Source organism: Aquarana catesbeiana, linkage group LG02 (assembly GCF_042186555.1).
Source record: "Aquarana catesbeiana isolate 2022-GZ linkage group LG02, ASM4218655v1, whole genome shotgun sequence".
NCBI classification, from domain to species: domain Eukaryota; kingdom Metazoa; phylum Chordata; class Amphibia; order Anura; family Ranidae; genus Aquarana; species Aquarana catesbeiana.
The window spans coordinates 545998651-546018540 of record NC_133325.1 but is presented as its reverse complement, the minus strand read 5'-3'; the positions used below and the strand labels follow the sequence as shown (position 1 = coordinate 546018540).

Genomic DNA, 19890 nt, shown 5'->3' with positions numbered 1-19890 from the left:
TTCAGGAAATATTGGATTGCCTTATTCGGGGTACACCCAGGAAATTTTTTGTCTTATTCAACCCAGCGGTCAAAACAAAATAAAACTGAGGTCGTTGTACCAACTAAGCAATGTTAGTGTGGTGATCTCCCCCGCTTTTGTGTTCTGACACATTGTGTCGTCTCGTCACCCCCCCCCCCCCCCGCCAGAACACACCGAGCAGCACTCACAGCCAGTGGCTGCAAGCACCGATCGTTTGCTGGTTTTCCAGCATGTCTGTTCGATAAAAGCCGGTCATTAGAGGCTGCTGTACTTTCTGTTGAGCTGCCGCAAATTAGACCTCGCTTTCTAACTATGTGTATATAGAGATTTTCAGCATATTTATACTTTTTTATTGGTTACCTTTGATGAACGTGTGTCTTTTTTCAACCTATGTAACTATATCATGTTTGGTATCCAAGAAATTGTAATTTCAATCTTCAAAATAATATATTGTCTGTCAGATTGTTGAACCTTGTCATATGGAAAAGCACATGTGCCCAGGATAGTTGACTACACCACATCCCTGCAAGTAATCTGACACTTAACTATCAGATTAGACCGATTTCCACTTGTGTTTTACATTTATTTAAACATTGTTAAGCTGAATTTCTGAATGTTCTAACTAGAAATTAAAGAACTTTGCCTCTGGAAGAGCTACCAAAGTGAACTTCTGTGTTACATTCTTGTCTGGGCGTGGCAGCAATTGATACAGCAAATGCTGCGAGTGGTATGTTTGTTAAAACCTGTGGTGGTAACTACTGTGTGTATGTGTTTAGGAGACACCCTGTATAACATATTTGGTATCTAACAAATCATAATTTACTTCTGTTAAATAATATGTTGGTTGATGGATTGTGAAACCTTGTCATAAAGAAATATAGCTGTTCCCAGGATAGTAAGGGTTTGTCCACTGGAGCATTATAAGGTACTCCAGCACACCTACACCCCACAATTTGGACCCTTTGAAAGGGGTGGAATTGGATCTGCAACACCCACACAGGGACAATTAACATCTCCTGCAATTGTCACCTGGTCCTCTCAACCTACTATCAAAACTACTAAAAATATTAGACATTTGTTAGGACAAATGATTCTGACATATCAGATTGTACTCACTCTGTAAGTGATCTGATTCTGAAGTCCAGCCTGGGTGACAACTTTGGCTCCCTCCATATACTGTAAGTATAGCCACACAGGGACAGGAAGTGTGTTATTTGCATGATAGCCAGGTAAAAAAAAAAAAAAAAAAAAAGCAACCACCTTATCTAAGGACTGGGAGGTTACTAAACACTACATCTATGTTTTTGGGTTTAGATACCCTTAGGTACAGCTGTTCAGGGTTTCAAAAAGCTACACAAAAAAAGTCTCAATGTGCAGCTTTTTTGTATGTTTTAGTATGAAATAGATAGAATTAGATGTGTCTCATCAACTAAACTGCGGGAGGGCTGGCTCTTCGCATATCAATAGAGGAGCTTTGTTTATATCACTTTACATACGTAAATCTTCCTATTTGATATAAGCAATCAAACATCAATCTGTTTTTTTGAAATAGCTATGAATTGACATTTTACAGCAGGGAAGAAAAAAGATGAAAAGAAAACTGAACACATCATCAGTATGCTGTTGCATTAAGATGTCAATAAATACATTTTTTTTACTAAAACAGACAAGTTAGACTTTGACACATAAACTTTAGTTTTTATATGACAATGTTTATTATTGTCATGCTTTGGTTATATTCTCAAAACAGTCGCGTGCATTGGATTCTACATATTTTGACTTTAATTTTGACTTTTAAATTACTATTAAATGTATATATATATTTAGGATCTAACGGGCAGCCCCGGAAGGATTTACCCCCTTCCTGACCAGAGCACTTTTTACAATTTGGCACTGCGTCGCTTTAACTGCTAATTGCGTGGTCATGCAATGCTGTACCCAAACGAAATTTGCGTCCTTTTCTTCCCACAAATAGAGCTTTCTTTTGATGGTATTTGATCACCTCTGCTGTTTTTATTTTTTGCGCTATAAACGGAAAAAGACCGAAAATGTAAAAAAAAAAATGATATTTTCTACTTTTTGTTATTAAAAAAATCCAATAAACTCAATTTTAGTCATACATTTAGACCAAAATGTATTCGGCCACATGTCTTTGTTAAAAAAAAATGTCAATAAGCATATATTTATTGGTTTGCGCAAAAGTTATAGCATCTACAAACTAGGGTACATTTTCTGGAATTTACACAGCTTTTAGTTTATGACTGCCTATATCATTTCTTGAGGTGCTAAAATGGCAGGGCAGTACAAACCCCCCCCCCAAATGACCCCATTTTGGAAAGTAGACACCCCAAGGAAATTGCTGAGAGGCATGTTGAGCCCATTGAATATTATTTTTTTTTGTCCCAAGTGATTGAATAATGACAAAAAAAAAAATTAAAAAAGTTGTCACTAAATGATATATTGCTCACACAGGCCATGGGCATATGTGGAATTGCACCCCAAAATACATTTAGCTGCTTCTCCTGAGTATGGGGATACCACATGTGTGGGACTTTTTGGGAGCCTAGCCGCGTACGGGGCCCCGAAAACCAATCACCGCCTTTAGGATTTCTAAGAGTGTAAATTTTTGATTTCACTCTTCACTGCCTATCACAGTTTCGGAGGCCATGGAATGCCCAGGTGGAATAAACCCCCCCCCAAATGACCCCATTTTGGAAAGTAGACACCCAAGCTATTTGCTGAGAGGCATGGTGAGTATTTTGCAGCTCTCATTTGTTTTTGAAAATGAAGAAAGACAAGAAAAAATTTTTTTTTTCTTTTTTCAATTTTCAAAACTTTGTGACAAAAAGTGAGGTCTGCAAAATACTCACTATACCTCTCAGCAAATAGCTTGGGGTGTCTACTTTCCAAAAGAGGGTCATTTGGGGGGTTTTGTGCCACCTGGGCATTCCATTGCCTCCGAAACTGTGATAGACAGTGAAGAGTGAAATCAAAAATTTACGCCCTTAGAAAGCCTGAAGGCGGTGCTTGGTTTTTCGGGGTCCCGTACGAGGCTAGGCTCCCAAAAAGTCTCACACATGTGGTATCCCCGTACTCAGGAGAAGCAACAGAATGTATTTTGGGGTGTAATTTCACATATTCCCATGGCATGCTTGAGCAATATATCATTTAGGGACAACTTTGTGCAAAAAAAAAAAAAATGTGTCTCTTTCCCGCAACTTGTGTCACAATATAAAATATTCCATGGATTCGACATGCCTCTCAAATAGCTTGGGGTGTCTACTTTCCAAAATGGGGTCATTTGGGGGGGGGGGGGTTTGAACTGTCCTGGCATTTTATGCACAACATTTAGAAGCTTATGTCACACATCACCCACTCTTCTAACCACTTGAAGACAAAGCCCTTTCTGACACTTTGTTTATATGAAAAAAATAATTTTTTTTTTGCAAGAAAATTACTTTGAACCCCCAAACATTATATTTTTTTCACACAGTATTTGCGCAGCGATTTTTCAAACGCATTTTTTGGGGAAAAAACACACTTTTTAAAATTTTAATGCAATAAAACACACTATATTGCCCAAATGTTTGATGAAATAAAAAAGATGATCTTAGGCCGAGTACATGGATACCAAACATGACATGCTTTAAAATTGCGCACAAACGTGCAGTGGCAACAAAATAAATACATTTTTAAAAGCATTTAAAAGCCTTTACAGGTTACCACTTTAGATTTGCAGTGGAGGTCTACTGCTAAAATTACTGCCCTCGATCTGACCTTCGCGGTGATACCTCACATGCATGGTGCAATGGCTGTTTACATTTGACGCCGACCGACGCTTGCGTTCGCCTTAGCGCGAGAGCAGCGGGGGACAGGGGTGCTTTTTTTTTTTTTCTCCTTTATTTTTTTTTGCTTTTTTATCTTATTTTTAAACTGTTCCTTTCATTTTTTTTTTTTTTATCATTTTTATTGTTCTCTCAGGGAATTTAAATATCCCCTATGATAGCAATAGGTAGTGACAGGTACTCTTTTTTGAAAAAATTGGGGTCTATTAGACCCTAGATCTCTCCTCTGCCCTCAAAGCATCTGACCACACCAAGATCGGTGTGATAAAATGCTTTCCCAATTTCCCAATGGCGCTGTTTACATCCGCGAAATCTAAGTCATAAAATGCTCATAGCTTCCGGTTTCTTAGGCCATAGAGATGTTTGGAGCCACTCTGGTCTCTGATCAGCTCTATGGTCAGCTGGCTGAATCACCGGCTGCATTCTCAGGTTCCCTGTTGAGACAGGAGAGCCAGAGAAAAACACGGAAGACGGGGGGGGCATTCCCTCCCACTGCTTGTAAAAGCACTCTAGAGGCTAATTGGCCGCTAGGATTGCTTTTACATGAAAGCCTGACTGAAAAGAATAATACCAAGATGATACCTAAACCTGCAGGCATCATTCTGGTATAACCACTCAAAGTCGTGAATGGCGTACCTGAAGACAAAAAAATGGTTAACCATAAAACACAGTAAACGGTAAAGTATAAAAAATTGCATACCTGAAAAGCAAACATGATAAAACATAATAACAATAAAACATTGCAGAATAGAATACAGTAAAAAAGAGCAGAACAATAGAGAGAGAATAGAGAGAGAGAGAGAACAATGAAAGGACAACTATTTTTTTTATTTTATATATATATATATATATTTTTTTTTTACACTTTTTTTTGTAACTGTAACTTTTATAACTGTAACCGGTTCCAGGTTCGGGTCTCTCAAAATGCGATGGCATCTTGGGAGACCCTGTGAAAGTGTGCCTAGTTTGTGCAATGCTGTACCCTACGCTAATACTCAACTAGTGAATGGTAGCGATCAAAACATTCACCAATGCAAAGACCAGGATTGTCAGGACAGGAGGGACAATAATAGTGTCACGCCTATATCCGCGCTTGCTGCAGACACAACATCTTTTTTGGGGGGTTCGTTGGGTAGGGGTACTCGGGAGGACATAAAGAAAATGCCTCTCATGCAGCCGACTGCATTTGGTTGGGGATGTGAATGGGGGAAGTACGGGTGCTGCAGAAGCGGTGGGTTCCCAATTAGGATTGGCGAATGCAGCAGAAAGGGCACTATGGGCACGACGGGCCTGTGTTGGTCTTCTTGGTGGCAGCGGGACACTACTTGTGCTATCCACCTCACCAGCTCGAACTGCACTTATGGGACTCGCCACGTCACCAAGTGTTACTGCAGTGCTGGTTTGACTACGTCCAGGGTGTCCTAGGCCGCTGGTGCTTGCCAGTTCACCAAAACGCTACCAAAAAAACTGTTAGCGAATGCAGGGATCAGGCCTGACTCTGCGAACGCTGCAGTTATGCATTTAGTGTTTTGTAAGTGACAGTGATCGATCAATACTGCACTTGGGTGGGCTGGGCTGGGCCGTGCGGAGGGGCAAAACGCAGGTGCTAGCAGGTATCTGGGCTGATACCGCTAATACTGCGTTTTTGGGAACAATAAATTGCTGGGGACGCTAGTATAGATCTGATCGGATATTGATCCGTTCAGATACTATACCACTAGGGGAGGTGTACGGTGCCTGCGTGGGTGTTAGCGCTACTGGCGCTAATCTGACGCTGCCTGGGGCGACGCATATCACCGCCGGGCGATCAGGGGGCTAAACCTTTATTCGGTAATAAACGGCGGGTGCCCTGACACTATAAAAAATAAACGAACTAACCAGCGTCACCCTTAACACTTATACGGTGATCAGTGGTGAAAGGGTTAACTAGGGGGCAATCAGGGGGTTAAAACCTTTATTAGGTAATATATGGGGGTCCCTGATGCTATAAAACACTGATGGCGAACCTAAATATTTACTTCCCTAACTAGCGTCACCAGTGACACTAATACAGCGATCAGAAAAATGATCGCTTAGTGACACTTGCGATGGGGGGGTGATCAAGGGGTTAAAACTTTATTAGGGGGGGTTAGGGGGGTATCCTAGACCTAAAGGAGGCTAACACTAACTGCCCTACCACACTAACTGTCACAAACTGACACCAATGTAGTAATCAGAAAAAACAAAACAAAAACTGCTTGGCGTCAGTGTGACGGGGGGGTGGTGATTAGGGGGGGGATCAGGGGGGAATCGGGGGTGTTATGTGTGCCTGGCATGTTCTACTGTGATGTGTAGTGTTGTGCACTCACATTTCAGTATTATCTCCTCGGCGCCGGAACGGAAAATACAGAGCCGAGGAGAGATGACATCAGTTCCTCTGCCTCTGTGTACTATACAGAGGCAGGGGAATGATCCCATTGGCTGGGAGCTATCGGGAGGGGGGGGCCACGAATGGATGGCCTCCCCCTCACCTCCGATCGCCGCGGGACAAACGCCGACCGCCTCGGGCACCGGGGGGGGTTCCATTTGGACCCCCCGCCCGCGGGAGGCAGATCACGTACAGGTACGTGATTCTGCCTGCCCGTGCCATTCTGCCGACGTACATCGTCATGAGGCGGTCGGCAAGTGGTTAATGAATGTCTTACAGTTTAGGGTAAAAGCAGGCTCTTGGTTTGTCTCTTTTAAAATGTAAGGCAAAAAGTAATACATTCAGAACAATAAAATGCACATTTCTTGGTTTATTGCCTTAAAGTGATACTAAAGTCTATTTTTTTTTCTTTAAAAATAACAAACATACTTACCTGCCCTGTGCAGTGGATTTGCACAGAGCAGCCTAGATCCATCTCTTCTCAGGTCTCTCGTTGGCGCTCCTGGCCCCTCCCTCCTGTTAAGTGGCCCCACAGCAAGCAAATTGCTTTGGGGGCACCCGAGCCAAGCCGCAGCTCTGTGTGTACATTCAGACACGGAGCTGCGGTTCGGCCTCACCACCCCCTCTCCTCATTGGCTAACTGACTGTGATGGAGCCAATGGCGCCGCTGCTGTGTCTCAGCCAATTTAGGAGGGAGAGTCCCAGAAGGCCGTGGTACTCGTGCACATCACTGGATCGAGATGGGGCTCAGGTAAATATTAGGCGAGCTGTTGCACACAGAAGGTTTTTTTTATCTTAATGCATAGAATGCATTAAGATAAAAATCCTTGTGCCTTTACAACTACTTTAGGAACACTTCCATAAATCCAGTGTGCTTCCAAATTTAAAGGATAAGTTCACCTTCTATAACATGTTACAGATGCAGCAGCCCATACAACCCCCACCCCATTACTGTTGGGACAGCGGGCCAGGGATCTTCTCCCTGCACCCGATGTCTCTTTATTTTTAGAAAACGCGTCTGGGCAGGGCTACGCCCACCTGGCCACGTCGTTTATTCACAGGGATCTGTGAATGGGGGAACTACAACTACCGCCAGCCTTTGCGGCTGACGGCTTGTAGGTCTCAATGAGCTACCAGGCCCCTAATGAGCTCTCTAGGTAGTTAATTGAAGTGTCCCGTCATTCTGTAAATGCCTGCTCATACAAGGTTTGGACAGACAGCTAAACTGACAGCCTGCAGGAGCCTGAGATTTCACCTGTGACCTGATCGTGGGTGCAATGCTCTGCATGCTCCAAATTAAAAAAAAAAAATAATAATAATAAATGCACTTTTTTACCTGCAAAATAATGTGCATTTTTTTTTTTTTTTTACAAAGGTGAACTTCTCCTTTAAAGCTAGCTGACAACACAGTGGAGGTTATTTACGAAAGGCAAATCCACTTTGCACTACAAGTGCAAAGTGCACTTGAAATTGCACTGAAAGTGTACTTAGAAGTATAGTCGCTGTAAATCTGAGGGGTAGATCTGAAATGAGGGGAAGCTCTGCTGATTTTATCATCCAATCATGTGCAAGCTAAAATGCTGTTTTTTTTCCTGCATGTCCCCCTCGGATCTACAGCGACTGCACTTCTGAGTGCACTTTCAGTGCAATTTCAAGTGCACTTTGCACTTGTAGTGCAAAGTGGATTTGCCTTTTGTAAATAACCCCCAGTGTTTTTTCTCCCAAACCAAAGCAGCATTGTCATCCTAACCTGCTGGACTATAGGATTTAATTTATCCCCAATCACTATCTGTCCTCTCCCCATGTATACATGAATTTCTTTTTTCCAGGATAATAATATTGATGAATTGCCTTATAAGAGCCTGGCAACTTAGAGAAAGGGCTATTGGGGGGCTGTAGTTCTGTAATAAATTACTTCTTACTGAATGTGTTTAGTAGGAACTGAGCTCCCAGCAGCTGCCGATCGCAGGAGAAGGCCCAGGGAGAACTGTGAAGGAACTTTGCCTCTACACGGTCATTGGCAATGTCCTCATCTTTACACGGTCATTGATGAGGAATTCCTGGAGCAGAGGGGCAGGTGAAGCTGTCGGAACATATGATCCGGTTAAGTTCTCCATCAAGGACTCGGGGCAGAGAAAGGTCGGTGAGTGTACCACAGTGGAGGGCTGGATGTGTCCTGGATCAGAGCAGAGACTGTTGGGAGTTGTGTCAAATCGATGTGGCCTGAGGGCACAGGATTTGCAAGCAGGCCTAGCTGGCAACAGTAGTCCACCACACAACATGTAAACTACTAGGCCTCTAGGGAGAGGTACTGCAGGCCTCTGGCCTAGTAGCATTGAGCAACCAGAGTCTGCATGAGGAACCATTCAGAGTGGGTCTTTTTTGCTTAAAGAAGAAGATGTGACATTACACTAATAACTACAGTATAAGTTTGTGCAGGAGGAGGAAAGGACTTCTGGGAACATCATCCTTACATGGTCATGGGTGAGGAATTTCTGGAAGTAATAGTCTGTGGGAGTTAAGCAGAGGAGGAGCAATAGTCTGCATGGTGATGCAGGGAAAAGACTTTAATTGTTAAAACGTGTACATCAACCCTTCAGACTCAAGCTATGTGCTAATCTGTAACCAAATCTCTAAATATGATGGCAAAGTGAATTATTCTATGGGTATCCCATATACACCCTTTCCTCAACCAAGTTGTACCCCCCATTAAACAAAAACAAAACCAGCAAAGGACTGTTCATTGTCTCTGAAAGTGATATATGGGAGTCTGGCAGCGGGGTGATATGGTGGATGTTTGTTACTAGTGGCAACTACACCACTAAATAAATAAAAATGGAGAAAAAAAAAATGAACAGCTCAGCACCAAATCACCATATACCACTCCAAACCTGCTAGCAATCAGAGACAGCAGTGCTTGAGATCTCATTCTGCAGAAATACAGGAGAGCCTAGGCACCCTCACATAGGAAGTACACTGTCATTTTCAGGAGATATTCCAGACAAATGTACATATTTCACAATTAACATTTCTAGATGTTCCCAATAAAAAAGGTGTAGAAATTGCGCCAACTCTCTAAAGGAATGAAGCAGCCAACACAGCAATTTTGCCGTTGCAAGTGGAAATAGAAATAAAAAGTGTGGCGCTAGTGAATAGTGAGACACAGATTACTGGTCAGGTAATGGTGATCTCTATAGAGGAGTAATAACGTTTGGAGTGTGAATTTGTGAAACAAAAGGTAATAGTTTTAAAAAACATCCCAAAAAAAATATATAAAGTATAAAGTAATGGTGAAAACTAAGATGTGTAGGGGAGTGGGATACTCAGTAACAACCTGTAGGGTGGTTAAGAGACAATCATGCATACACAACCATATTTCAAAGAGACATTACAGAGAGATAGTGATGCAAAGTATCTTAATGTACTAAGTATGCAGCTCCACAAAAATACTATTCTTTAGGGTAGGAACCAGAAGAAGGGACATCAAAATCCCTAAAAAGGGGTACACATGTAAGAATGATCAAAGTTTGTTGGTGGACAGATAGAATACTTCTAATTTAGTCCCACAGACATCTGGGCGCAAGCCGTCTTCCCATAGGATGATTACAGGCTATTTAGGAAGGGTCCTTTGGTACAGGCAGATTCTTGACTCATGTGGGTGGTCTCAACACCGAGAAAGAAAGACAAAAGGATGCCCTTACCAGATAAGGTGGACTCACAGGCCGTTGGCGGTGAGTCAAACGAGCTTGTACCGTCAAGCGGCATGGGATGAAGATCTGTAAGAAGACTTTTGCGGAATCTTATCAGACGTCCTCAGATGGTGTGCCAAATTAGGATCCGGGGCCCCCAGGATTCGGTTGCGGTCGCCGAATGACCGTTTCCTCAAAAGCCTTCATCCATTCGACCACTGGAACAGTCAAGGAGATCTGCAGAAATGTCGCTGGTCCTTACTGTAAGGAGATCTGCAGAAATGTCGCTGGTCCTTACTGTAAGGACCAGCGACATTTCTGCAGATCTCCTTGACTGTTCCAGTGGTCGAATGGATGAAGGCTTTTGAGGAAACGGTCATTCGGCGACCGCAACCGAATCCTGGGGGCCCCGGATCCTAATTTGGCACACCATCTGAGTACGTCTGATAAGATTCCGCACAAGTCTTCTTACAGATCTTCACCCCATACCGCTTGACGGTACAAGCTCGTTTGACTCACCGCCAACGGCCTGTGAGTCCACCTTATCTGGTAAGGGCATCCTTTTGTCTTTCTTTCTCGGTGTTGAGACCACCCACATGAGTCAAGAATCTGCCTGTACCTAAGGAACCTTCCTAAATAGCCTGTAATCATCCTATGGGAAGACGGCTTGCGCCCAGATGTCTGTGGGACTAAATTAGAAGTATTCTATCTGTCCACCAACAAACTTTGATCATTCTTACATGTGTACCCCTTTTTAGGGATTTTGATGTCCCTTCTTCTGGTTCCTACCCTAAAGAACAGTATTTTTGTGGAGCTGCATACTTAGTACATTAAGATACTTTGCATCACTATCTCTCTGTAATGTCTCTTTGAAATATGGTTGTGTATGCATGATTGTCTCTTAACCACCCTACAGGTTGTTACTGAGTATCCCACTCCCCTACACATCTTAGTTTTCACCATTACTTTATACTTTATATATTTTTTTGGGATGTTTTTTAAAACTATTACCTTTTGTTTCACAAATTCACACTCCAAACGTTATTACTCCTCTATAGAGATCACCATTACCTGACCAGTAATCTGTGTCTCACTATTCACTAGCGCCACACTTTTTATTTCTAGATGTTCCCAATAACATAACATTTCATTTTCATTTACAAAATGCACTCTGTTTCTTCTATAATTATCCAATTATAAGAACCATACATTGCTTTAATTATGCTGGCTATTATTACAATTTTTAATTTCCTTGACATTTTGATAAAAATCATGAGTTTTCAAAATTCTAATTAAATATATTAAAGTCAAAAAGGGAAGGTGAAATTAAGAGGGTTTATATTTAATGGTCAATGGGCTTTAAATGGCTCCTGAGGATTACAGCTATTTTCAACTTTCAACTATTCTAGACCTGTTCTGCAAAAATAGCAGCCCCTTAATAGCGTTATTTTATATGTTGATTTCTTTTCCATAAAAATAGTGCAATGAAGGGAAAAAAAAAAACACAATTAAAAGTGAAAGTGCACAAATAATGATTAAATACACAAAAGAAGGAAAAAACGCAGATGCACAGAACACAATAGGGTTGATATACTAAAAAAAAATAGACTTTGCAAGTGCAGTTGCACTCATTTTCCCCTGAGCTAATGAGTGCAGTAAAGCTTGACTTTGTAAAGAATACCCAATCAAATACAAAAAACAAAAACAAAAAAAAAACAGCATTTCAGTTTGCACATGGTTACATAGTTAAACAGTTATTCAGGTTGAAAAAAGACACAAGTCCATCTAGATAATGCAAATCATCAGGTGTGATAGGCATGTATGGTTATCCGTGAGTGATGTCAGCAATCCATCCGTGGCTCGACAAGCCTCTGCAGCTTACTCCACCAGCTCAGATCATCCAGATCGATCCTCCAGTGCCCATATCAGAATATAATAAATAACAGATTCCAAAGGAATGGTCCTTATGGGGGAAAAAAGGCTCCCATAGTGTAGTATTTAAAAAGTAATTTATTTAAAAACAAAATATTCCCATACACTGGGACAAGAAACAAAGAAAAGTGTTACAGACTTCACAGCACTCTCATAATTTATGTGTGATTAGGTTTTTATGTATATCACTGGTATATACAATTCATTAATTAATTATATAATTTTTATATTTATTTGTTGAAAACTTTTTATTTTTATATACACATATATATGAATTTTCCTGTGACCATATATTTTTCTGTGTGCATAAATCTGGGATATCCATATTTATTTCTATCTAGCACTATCAATTAGGTAAGGGAGCACACTTTTTTGCACATTAGGGAAACTGCTCCTATCAACATTTTACATTTTTCTGTTTATCCCTATTTTGATAGGATCAGGGTAGCGCCACACATGCCATTTTTTGCATTATCAATACTGTTAGTCCCCTTAGGGAGCTAATTAGGGAGGCTGCAACCTATTATCCTGAGCGCGGAGACAACAATATTCTACAAGTCCATCTAGTTCAACCAAAAAAAATAAATAAATGAAAAATAAAATCATACAATCCCATATACCCAATCCTATACCCACAGTTGATCCAGAGGAAGGTGAAAAACCCCAGCAAAGCATGATCCAATTTGCTACAGCAGGGGAAAAAAATTCCTTCCTGATCCCCCAAGAGGCAATCTGATTTTCCCTGGATCAACTTTAACTATAAATGTTAGAACCCAGTTATGTTATGTACATTTAGGGAAGAATCCAGGCCTTTCTTAAAGCAATCTACTGAGCTGGCCAGAACCATATCTGGAGGGAGTATATTCCATATTTTCACAGCTCTTACTGTATAGAAACCTTTCCATATTTGGAGATGAAATCTTTTTTCCTCTAGGCATAAAGAGCGCCCCCTTTTCCTCTGTGTTGACCGTAAAATGAATAACTCAACACCAAGTTCACTATATGGAAATCAGCAGAGCTTCACCACATTCACTATGTTCTGGGAAAAACAAGTGCAATTGCATTTGTAGAGTGCACACGCTATTGCCATTAGTACATCAACTCCTAAATGTCCGAAATTACCTAAACTTCCCTTAAATCAGTCCGCTTGTCTATATTTAGGACACAGCAAGAATTCAGAACATATAAAGAGGATATTTGTCAAATACACTGTACAGGGTAATTCCACCAAAACGGAATAATTTGAATTTTAAGCAGTCTTGAAATATACCTGTGCACTTGCACAAATCTACTGATAACCTATAAAAAGCCACAAACAAACATTCTAGTTTGCTCGAACCAATACTAAACCAATGCTATCCTAATTAGCAGCACTGGAAGCTTTTAAGGTAGGATGCACAGATCTACTTATTTCAATAAGTGTAATACACAGTATTGTTTTATGCACTCACTAAAGTTCTTAGGATAGTACAGGTTTAACCATTTTGTTTAATGCTCCTAAATAAAATACATTGACTTCTACATTCTTCTATATAAAGATGTGTTATACTGATATTTATTTACAGTGATATCACCCAAGGCTTAGATAAGACTAATAGTATTTTTATGATTTATAATACATAGCTGTATATACTGTTAGTGGGCACATTATCCTACTATAATACCTCCTTTTAAATTTAATTTTGTTGTTTGAGCTACTGCGAGATTTATATGAAGGAGTTAATGTCCTCTAATATGCTCTTGTGCTGCTACTTACTGGCATTACTCATTTGCTAATTGCCCTCAGCAAGCATCACGCTAATGACTGTCAGATTTGGTTTGTGCTATAGCATAGGATTAGAAGCATTCATAGTTTAATCCACAGTGAAATCATACATCATAAATCGTGATCAGCATTGGGTAAACTACATTATAATTTTGATTTGCTCGTTTTCCAGAATACGAATCAAATAATTAAATGCAAGTATACTTACTGTACATGCATATCCTTAGGACCCCTTTGCACTGTTGCGACCTGTGCAGTGCCTTACTGCATGCATGTTAGTGTACAGTATTGTCCACACTAACATGTATTGTGTTAAGGAAGCCTATTCACTTTGAATGGGCTGCCAACAGAGAAAAAACTATGAAAAAACGGTCTCTGCATCATTTCTGTAATGCTGCACTATGCATTTGTGGTGTGCTGTAACACACTGCACAAAGTATACTACATTATAACGCATTACCATGCACTACACAAATACATAGGTGTACTTTATATATAATCTTAAAAAATACAAATTACAATAACATCTTTATTCTGACTTTAGAAGTCTATACAAATACAGTATTTCATATAGACTTTCAATATCAAAATATTATTATATAAATAAAGAACATAATTAATTAAACAGAACATTTTGTGGTATTACTCAGTGTTCCTCAATAAGAAAAAAAAATACACCTGTGCCCAATATGTTTCTTTATTCTCTACCAGGTAGCCCATATCATTCCAGAATATGTACAACTGCTCCAAAACTGAGGTTTAACACACATATTGCATTAGTTTAACCTATTTGTACTACTGACTTATTTTATATTAGTTTGTATACTAAGGGCAGGTCTCTAGGCCAATCACTGGAGCAATAATGTACTATATTAAATAGCTCTTGAATGAGGTTTGTGCACATACATTTATATTCCACAGCCCTGAAATACAGACTTCATCTACATTTACAGATCTCTTTGCAAAATATATAGATGCTAGTATAAATAGACCTGTTTGCTGTAAAATATTGACCTTTTTGGTGTCTCCATCATCATCTTCTGTCTTTCCAATACTCTCACACAAGCACGCTCTTATAAACATCTGTTTCTCACCAAGTAGTAATAGTTTCACCGTCTTGGCATCCTTGGCAGCATCTTCCTGCAATTTTTTCTCAAGCTCCTTTGATCTCTTTGCTAGCTCTTTGTCTTCTGCACTTGCACCACTTCCCATCTCTGTGTCTCCACCTTCTGTATCAAGCGCCCCAGTTTCCTCCAGCTCTTTGCTATGGGTGTCTGTGCTTCCTTGTCTTCCACTTTGTGAGAAATGTACTAAAGTTGTTGTTTTTTCCGGGTATTTGATGATCTGACTCCCTTGTGCTGTTTTTTTTATTTTTTTACTCTTCTGAAAAAATTGTGCTATATTAAGTTTCCATGTATTAAAATTTAGATCTCCAGATCTCCAGTACTGCTATAACTTTTTTCCTTGTTAGACTTGTTGGATGGACCCGGTTTTCTCTATGTACAAAATATTTCCGCGTTCACCTTCTGTTCCTTTTCAAGCTTTCTTTTTATGGACGTAGCCCTGTACCATTCCTGGAAGATTGCTTTTCACTTGCGGTAGGTTTTTCAATATCCCTCTTGCTCCTTTCTCTGCTCCCTTTTAGATAAGGTTCCTGGGATGAAAGGTTTCCAATTATCACCTGACTTGAGAAATCCCATTAGACATCTTGAGGCTTAGTTCTAAAGGGAGGGGGTGCTGATGTGTCTGGATTGAAAGTTTGAAGCAGAATCCATTCAACTCTGCTCTTTCAAATCTATATTCTTGTATACAAATTTTACATTTGGGGCAAAAAATAATATCTGAATACTGTATGAATTAATCAAACACCACAGTAATTGGGCTTCACCAGCAATTATCTATTTTAATAGATGTACTGATTCACCATCCTATGCTATTTTAAGTCAATCCTGGTGTTCTCAGGATACGTGTTATGTCATATGCTATGTTAAGTATCATGAGCTTATGTGCAGTAATCCACATTCTGTCTTTGAATACTAGAACCTGTTTCCAAGCATTTTTCTCCCATATGGACTGGAAACTTCTTCCAGTAACAAACTTATGAACCCCTAAAACATGCATTGCACCCTGTGATAATATGATAGTTGCTGTTCCATCTCCTAGGACATATTAATTCAATGTGACAGGTACCAACTGCTTTTAATCCTACAGCTTTGCTGCCAGGATCTCCTGACACAGGAATCAGACATCTGTACTAAGCTCTTTAAAGTGGAGGATTTTAGAGTTAATCCTGCATTGCTGTCCTCCTTTTTTGGCTTCTGCACAATGATTAGCAAATACTTTATCTTCCCACCACTACACACTGGCTCTGACTAGGTATTTTGCTAAAGGCAGATCACCTTCAGGCCTCAAACAAGCTTTCCTGTGTGGTTAGATTATTATTTTTTATCTTAAATGCATTTTACAAAAAGGTTGACTGCATAATCAGAAGCAGGACTTTACAGTATTTTAGTAAAGAATACACTTACTGTTAAAACTATACTTTCTTAAGCAAGCCATACATGGCTTGGAATTTGGCCAATTCTTGCTAAATCAGCTGAAATACAAGCTGTGATTGGCCCTGTCTGCAACACCCAAATCCACAAAAATGGATTGAAAAATCAAAGGAGCCGGGTAGAAAATTGTCAGTTAAACAGTGACTCCATCCAATCAGATGTAGTCACTGTTCGGGTAGTCTTTTGGGGGGCTGGTGAATAAGGAGGAGGCCAGTTAATAGACAGTGCATCTCTGTGATTTTGGTATGCTAAACTGGTCAACTGATGGTCACAAGGTCTATTTGTGATATCTGAAAATAACATTTAAAATAGTTGTAAAAGCTGAAGGTTTTTTTTACCTTAACCTCTTGCCGACCTTATACAGATGGATCATGCAGGCATAATCATGTACTTGTACGTCGGAGGCTTCTTCTGGTAGCTGAAGTGCTAGGAATGCATTACTTGTCTCATATGCAGCAGGATCCAAGTACTAGTGCTGCACTACCTTTTGGTGGACTGGCAGGCACCAGTGGCCTAGTATATCCTGGCATTTTACACACCAGCACTGTAGCCCATAGTGTCCTTCCAGAGGTGCTTGCGAATCCTGATTGGCAGCACCCCAGATTCAGCAGCACCCATTATTCCCCCATTCACTGCCCTGCCCAGAATTCGGGTGGAAACAGCAAATTGATCAATTGATTGTAGACCAAAGCAATCTATACACACAACAATACATCACTGCCAGCCCACATTCAACTCTTGCCAGACCATACAAGTGGAAACGTATCGTGGTTTCCAAATTTAACAATTACATTTTTTTGGGCCTAATCCTCAACTTGGGCATTACAAAAAAAAAGAATTGTGGTCATATTGGTCCACAGACCCAATTCATCATATGCCCATGTTCTCTGCTGCAATGGCCAAGAAATAATATGAGTAGATAATGTGTTTCATGCATTTTAGCGATAATACACTCTGTCATCCTTGGGTGAACCTAAATATAATCGGCTCTACAAAATTCGGCCCTCATAAACTATACCTCTCTGAGAAATTTTCAGATATATATACGCCCCAACATAACACCTGCATAGACAAATCCCTCGTACCTTTTACTGGCCGCCTTGCAATTAAGCAGTATCTCCCCAGCAAACGTGCTAGATATGGGGTCAAAATGTTTAAGCTCTGTGAGAGGGATACAAATTTAGAGTTTATGAGGGAAAAGACAGTGAGGTAGAGACTAGGGATGGGCGAACGGTTGGGCCCGAGCATAAGTTCGGGCCGAACTTTCGATGTTCGGACGTTCGACCGTTAGTTCGCCCCCCCCCCGAACCGACCACAAGGCATTGCAGCACTGAACAGTGCAATGCAAGCCGTGATTGGCTGAAGCAGTGAAAGCTTCAGCCAATCTGGGCACAGAGCACTGTCAGAGTCATGATTGGACACTGTCATCATGACTTTGTCCAATCATGGCTCATTCCCGCCCCACAGTATAAAAGTATTCTTTCAATGGCAGCCATTTTCAGTGTGATTTTGGCGTGGAGAGGGATAGAACAGGGCTCTGTTCAGTGCTATTAGTTAGTGTGCTATACTGTGCTATTTTGCTTCAATTGTCAGTGGAGAATATTAGTTTAGTGTCAGTCTAGGGATAGTGTGAGTGTAGTGAGGAGGACCATCATTCAGCTTTTCATAGTGTGCAGTTAGAGCAGGGACAGCTCAGATAGTTTCAGTGTAGTGTAGTGAGACCGTGTCAGTAATCTTGACATTAGTATATAGCTAGAGTAGGGACAGTTCAGATAGTTTCAGTGTAGTGAAGGTTGAAAACCGTCTATTTGATTGCGTTACTGCCAGTTTAACGCCATATCGTATTGCGTGCGTTACTGCCAGTTTAATGCCATATTGTATTGCGTGCGTTACTGCCAGTTTAATGCTGTATTGTATTGCGTGCATTACTGCCAGTTTAACGCCATATAGTTTTGCGTGCGTCACTGCCAGTTTAACACCATATCGTTTTGCGCGTTACTGCCAGTTTAACGCCATATTGTTTTGTGTACGTTACTGCCAGTTTAACGCCATATAGTTTTGCGTGCGTTACTGCCAGTTTAATGCCATATTGTATTGCGTGCGTTACTGCCAGTTTAATGCCGTATTGTATTGCGTGCATTACTGCCAGTTTAACGTCATATAGTTTTGCGTGCGTTACTGCCAGTTTAACACCATATAGTTTTGCGCGTGTTACTGCCAGTTTAATGCCATATTGTTTTGTGTACGTTACTGCCAGTTTAACGCCATATAGTTTTGCGTGCGTTACTGCCAGTTTAATGCCATATTGTATTGCGTGCGTTACTGCCAGTTTAACGCCATATAGTTTTGCATGTGTTACTGCCAGTTTAACGCCGTATCATTTTGCGTGCATTACTGCCAGTTTAACGCCATATCGTTTTGCGTGCGTTACTGCCCGTTTAACACCATATCGTTTTGCGTGCATTACTGCCAGTTTAACGCCATATAGTTCTGTGTGTGTTATTACAAGTTTAACGCCATATAGTTTTGTGCGTTACTGCCAGTTTAACGCCATTTACTTCTGTGTGCGTTGCTGCCAGTTTAACGCCATATAGTTCTGTGCATCACTGTATGTTTGACGCATTATTTTGCAGTATATTATATTGTATCCATGGAGTGTGTCTGTGTAATGTGAGTACTCAAATTAAAGGGCACCAAACACCTCTTTACATTGATTAAAGTGCATATACGTACAGATTTCAACTTCTCCTTTACATTTGCTTATAAGCACCGCCCCCTCACTCCCAATAATGTCTGGGAGAACAACAAGAAGGGGCAGATGTTCCCTTGGCACTGTAAGGGGGCCAGCAACAAATGTGTCCACAGGGTGGACGTGGTGGTCAGTCCTCAGGCAGGGCATCATTTCCTCTGTTTAGTGAGTTTGCCCGTGCTATCCAGCCACAGCATGCAGAGGAGGTGGTGGACTGGCTTACTAAACCTTCCTCATCCTCCTCATCGTCTGTCACACAAGCAGAGACAAGTGTGCAGTACCCTGCAGTTGCCAGAGTGGATAAACCTGCCTCCTTGTCCACATCTATTCCTGTCATAGCCCTAACATCAGCCATTGAGGAGTCAGCTGAGTTATTTGACCACAGCGTCAGCCACTTGCTCCTTGATGATGCCCAGCCATTACTGGATTCAGATGCTGGTTCTGTGGTTGAGGATGACAGGAACGTGAGCCTAGAGGGAGCCTAGAGGGAGGGAGGAACACTGGTAGACAAATTGGCATTCATGTTCCCCAAGCCGCAGCGTATTGCCAAGTTGTCTCCAGTGGTAATGATGAAGATGGAGGAGATGGAGATGATGATGATGATGATGAGGTCACTGATGTGACTTGGGTGCCAGATAGAGCAGAGGAGGAAACTGAAGGTGAGGCGGCACAACCCCAAGGAGGTCAGCATCAAGAAAGAGTAGAGAGCAGCCACCCTATTCCATCACATTCTGCAGCTATTATCTCCCGGCCCACTCTCCACAGCTCAGCTGTCTGGGCCTTTTTCAGTCTAAAATAAAGAGAATATTCAGTGCTAACATAAGAGGACACAGCTACCAGTGAACTTCTAGCAGACACTCAAGGCTAATTCAAATAATACCTCAAATAAACATCAAAATAAACAGTGTTGCGCAATTCTTGTGCAAA

At 41.0% G+C, this 19890-nt stretch overlaps 1 protein-coding gene across 3 annotated transcripts in view; it reads right to left on the bottom strand.

Moving 5' to 3' along the window:
- The window catches only part of GNAT2 (G protein subunit alpha transducin 2), a 171576-nt gene extending 156095 nt beyond the window's left edge, over window positions 1-15481 (bottom strand). Inside the window, exon 1 of one of the 3 annotated variants that reach the window (XM_073615895.1) lies at window positions 14754-15481. In XM_073615895.1, coding sequence (XP_073471996.1) covers window positions 14754-14871 — 118 coding nt within the window. In that variant the 5' untranslated portion in view covers window positions 14872-15481. Of the gene's footprint in view, window positions 1-13867; window positions 13942-14673 lie in introns of those variants that run through there. The other 2 variants (XM_073615897.1, XM_073615896.1) reach the window with 2 other exon arrangements.
- Between the last annotated feature and the right edge of the window lie 4409 nt (window positions 15482-19890).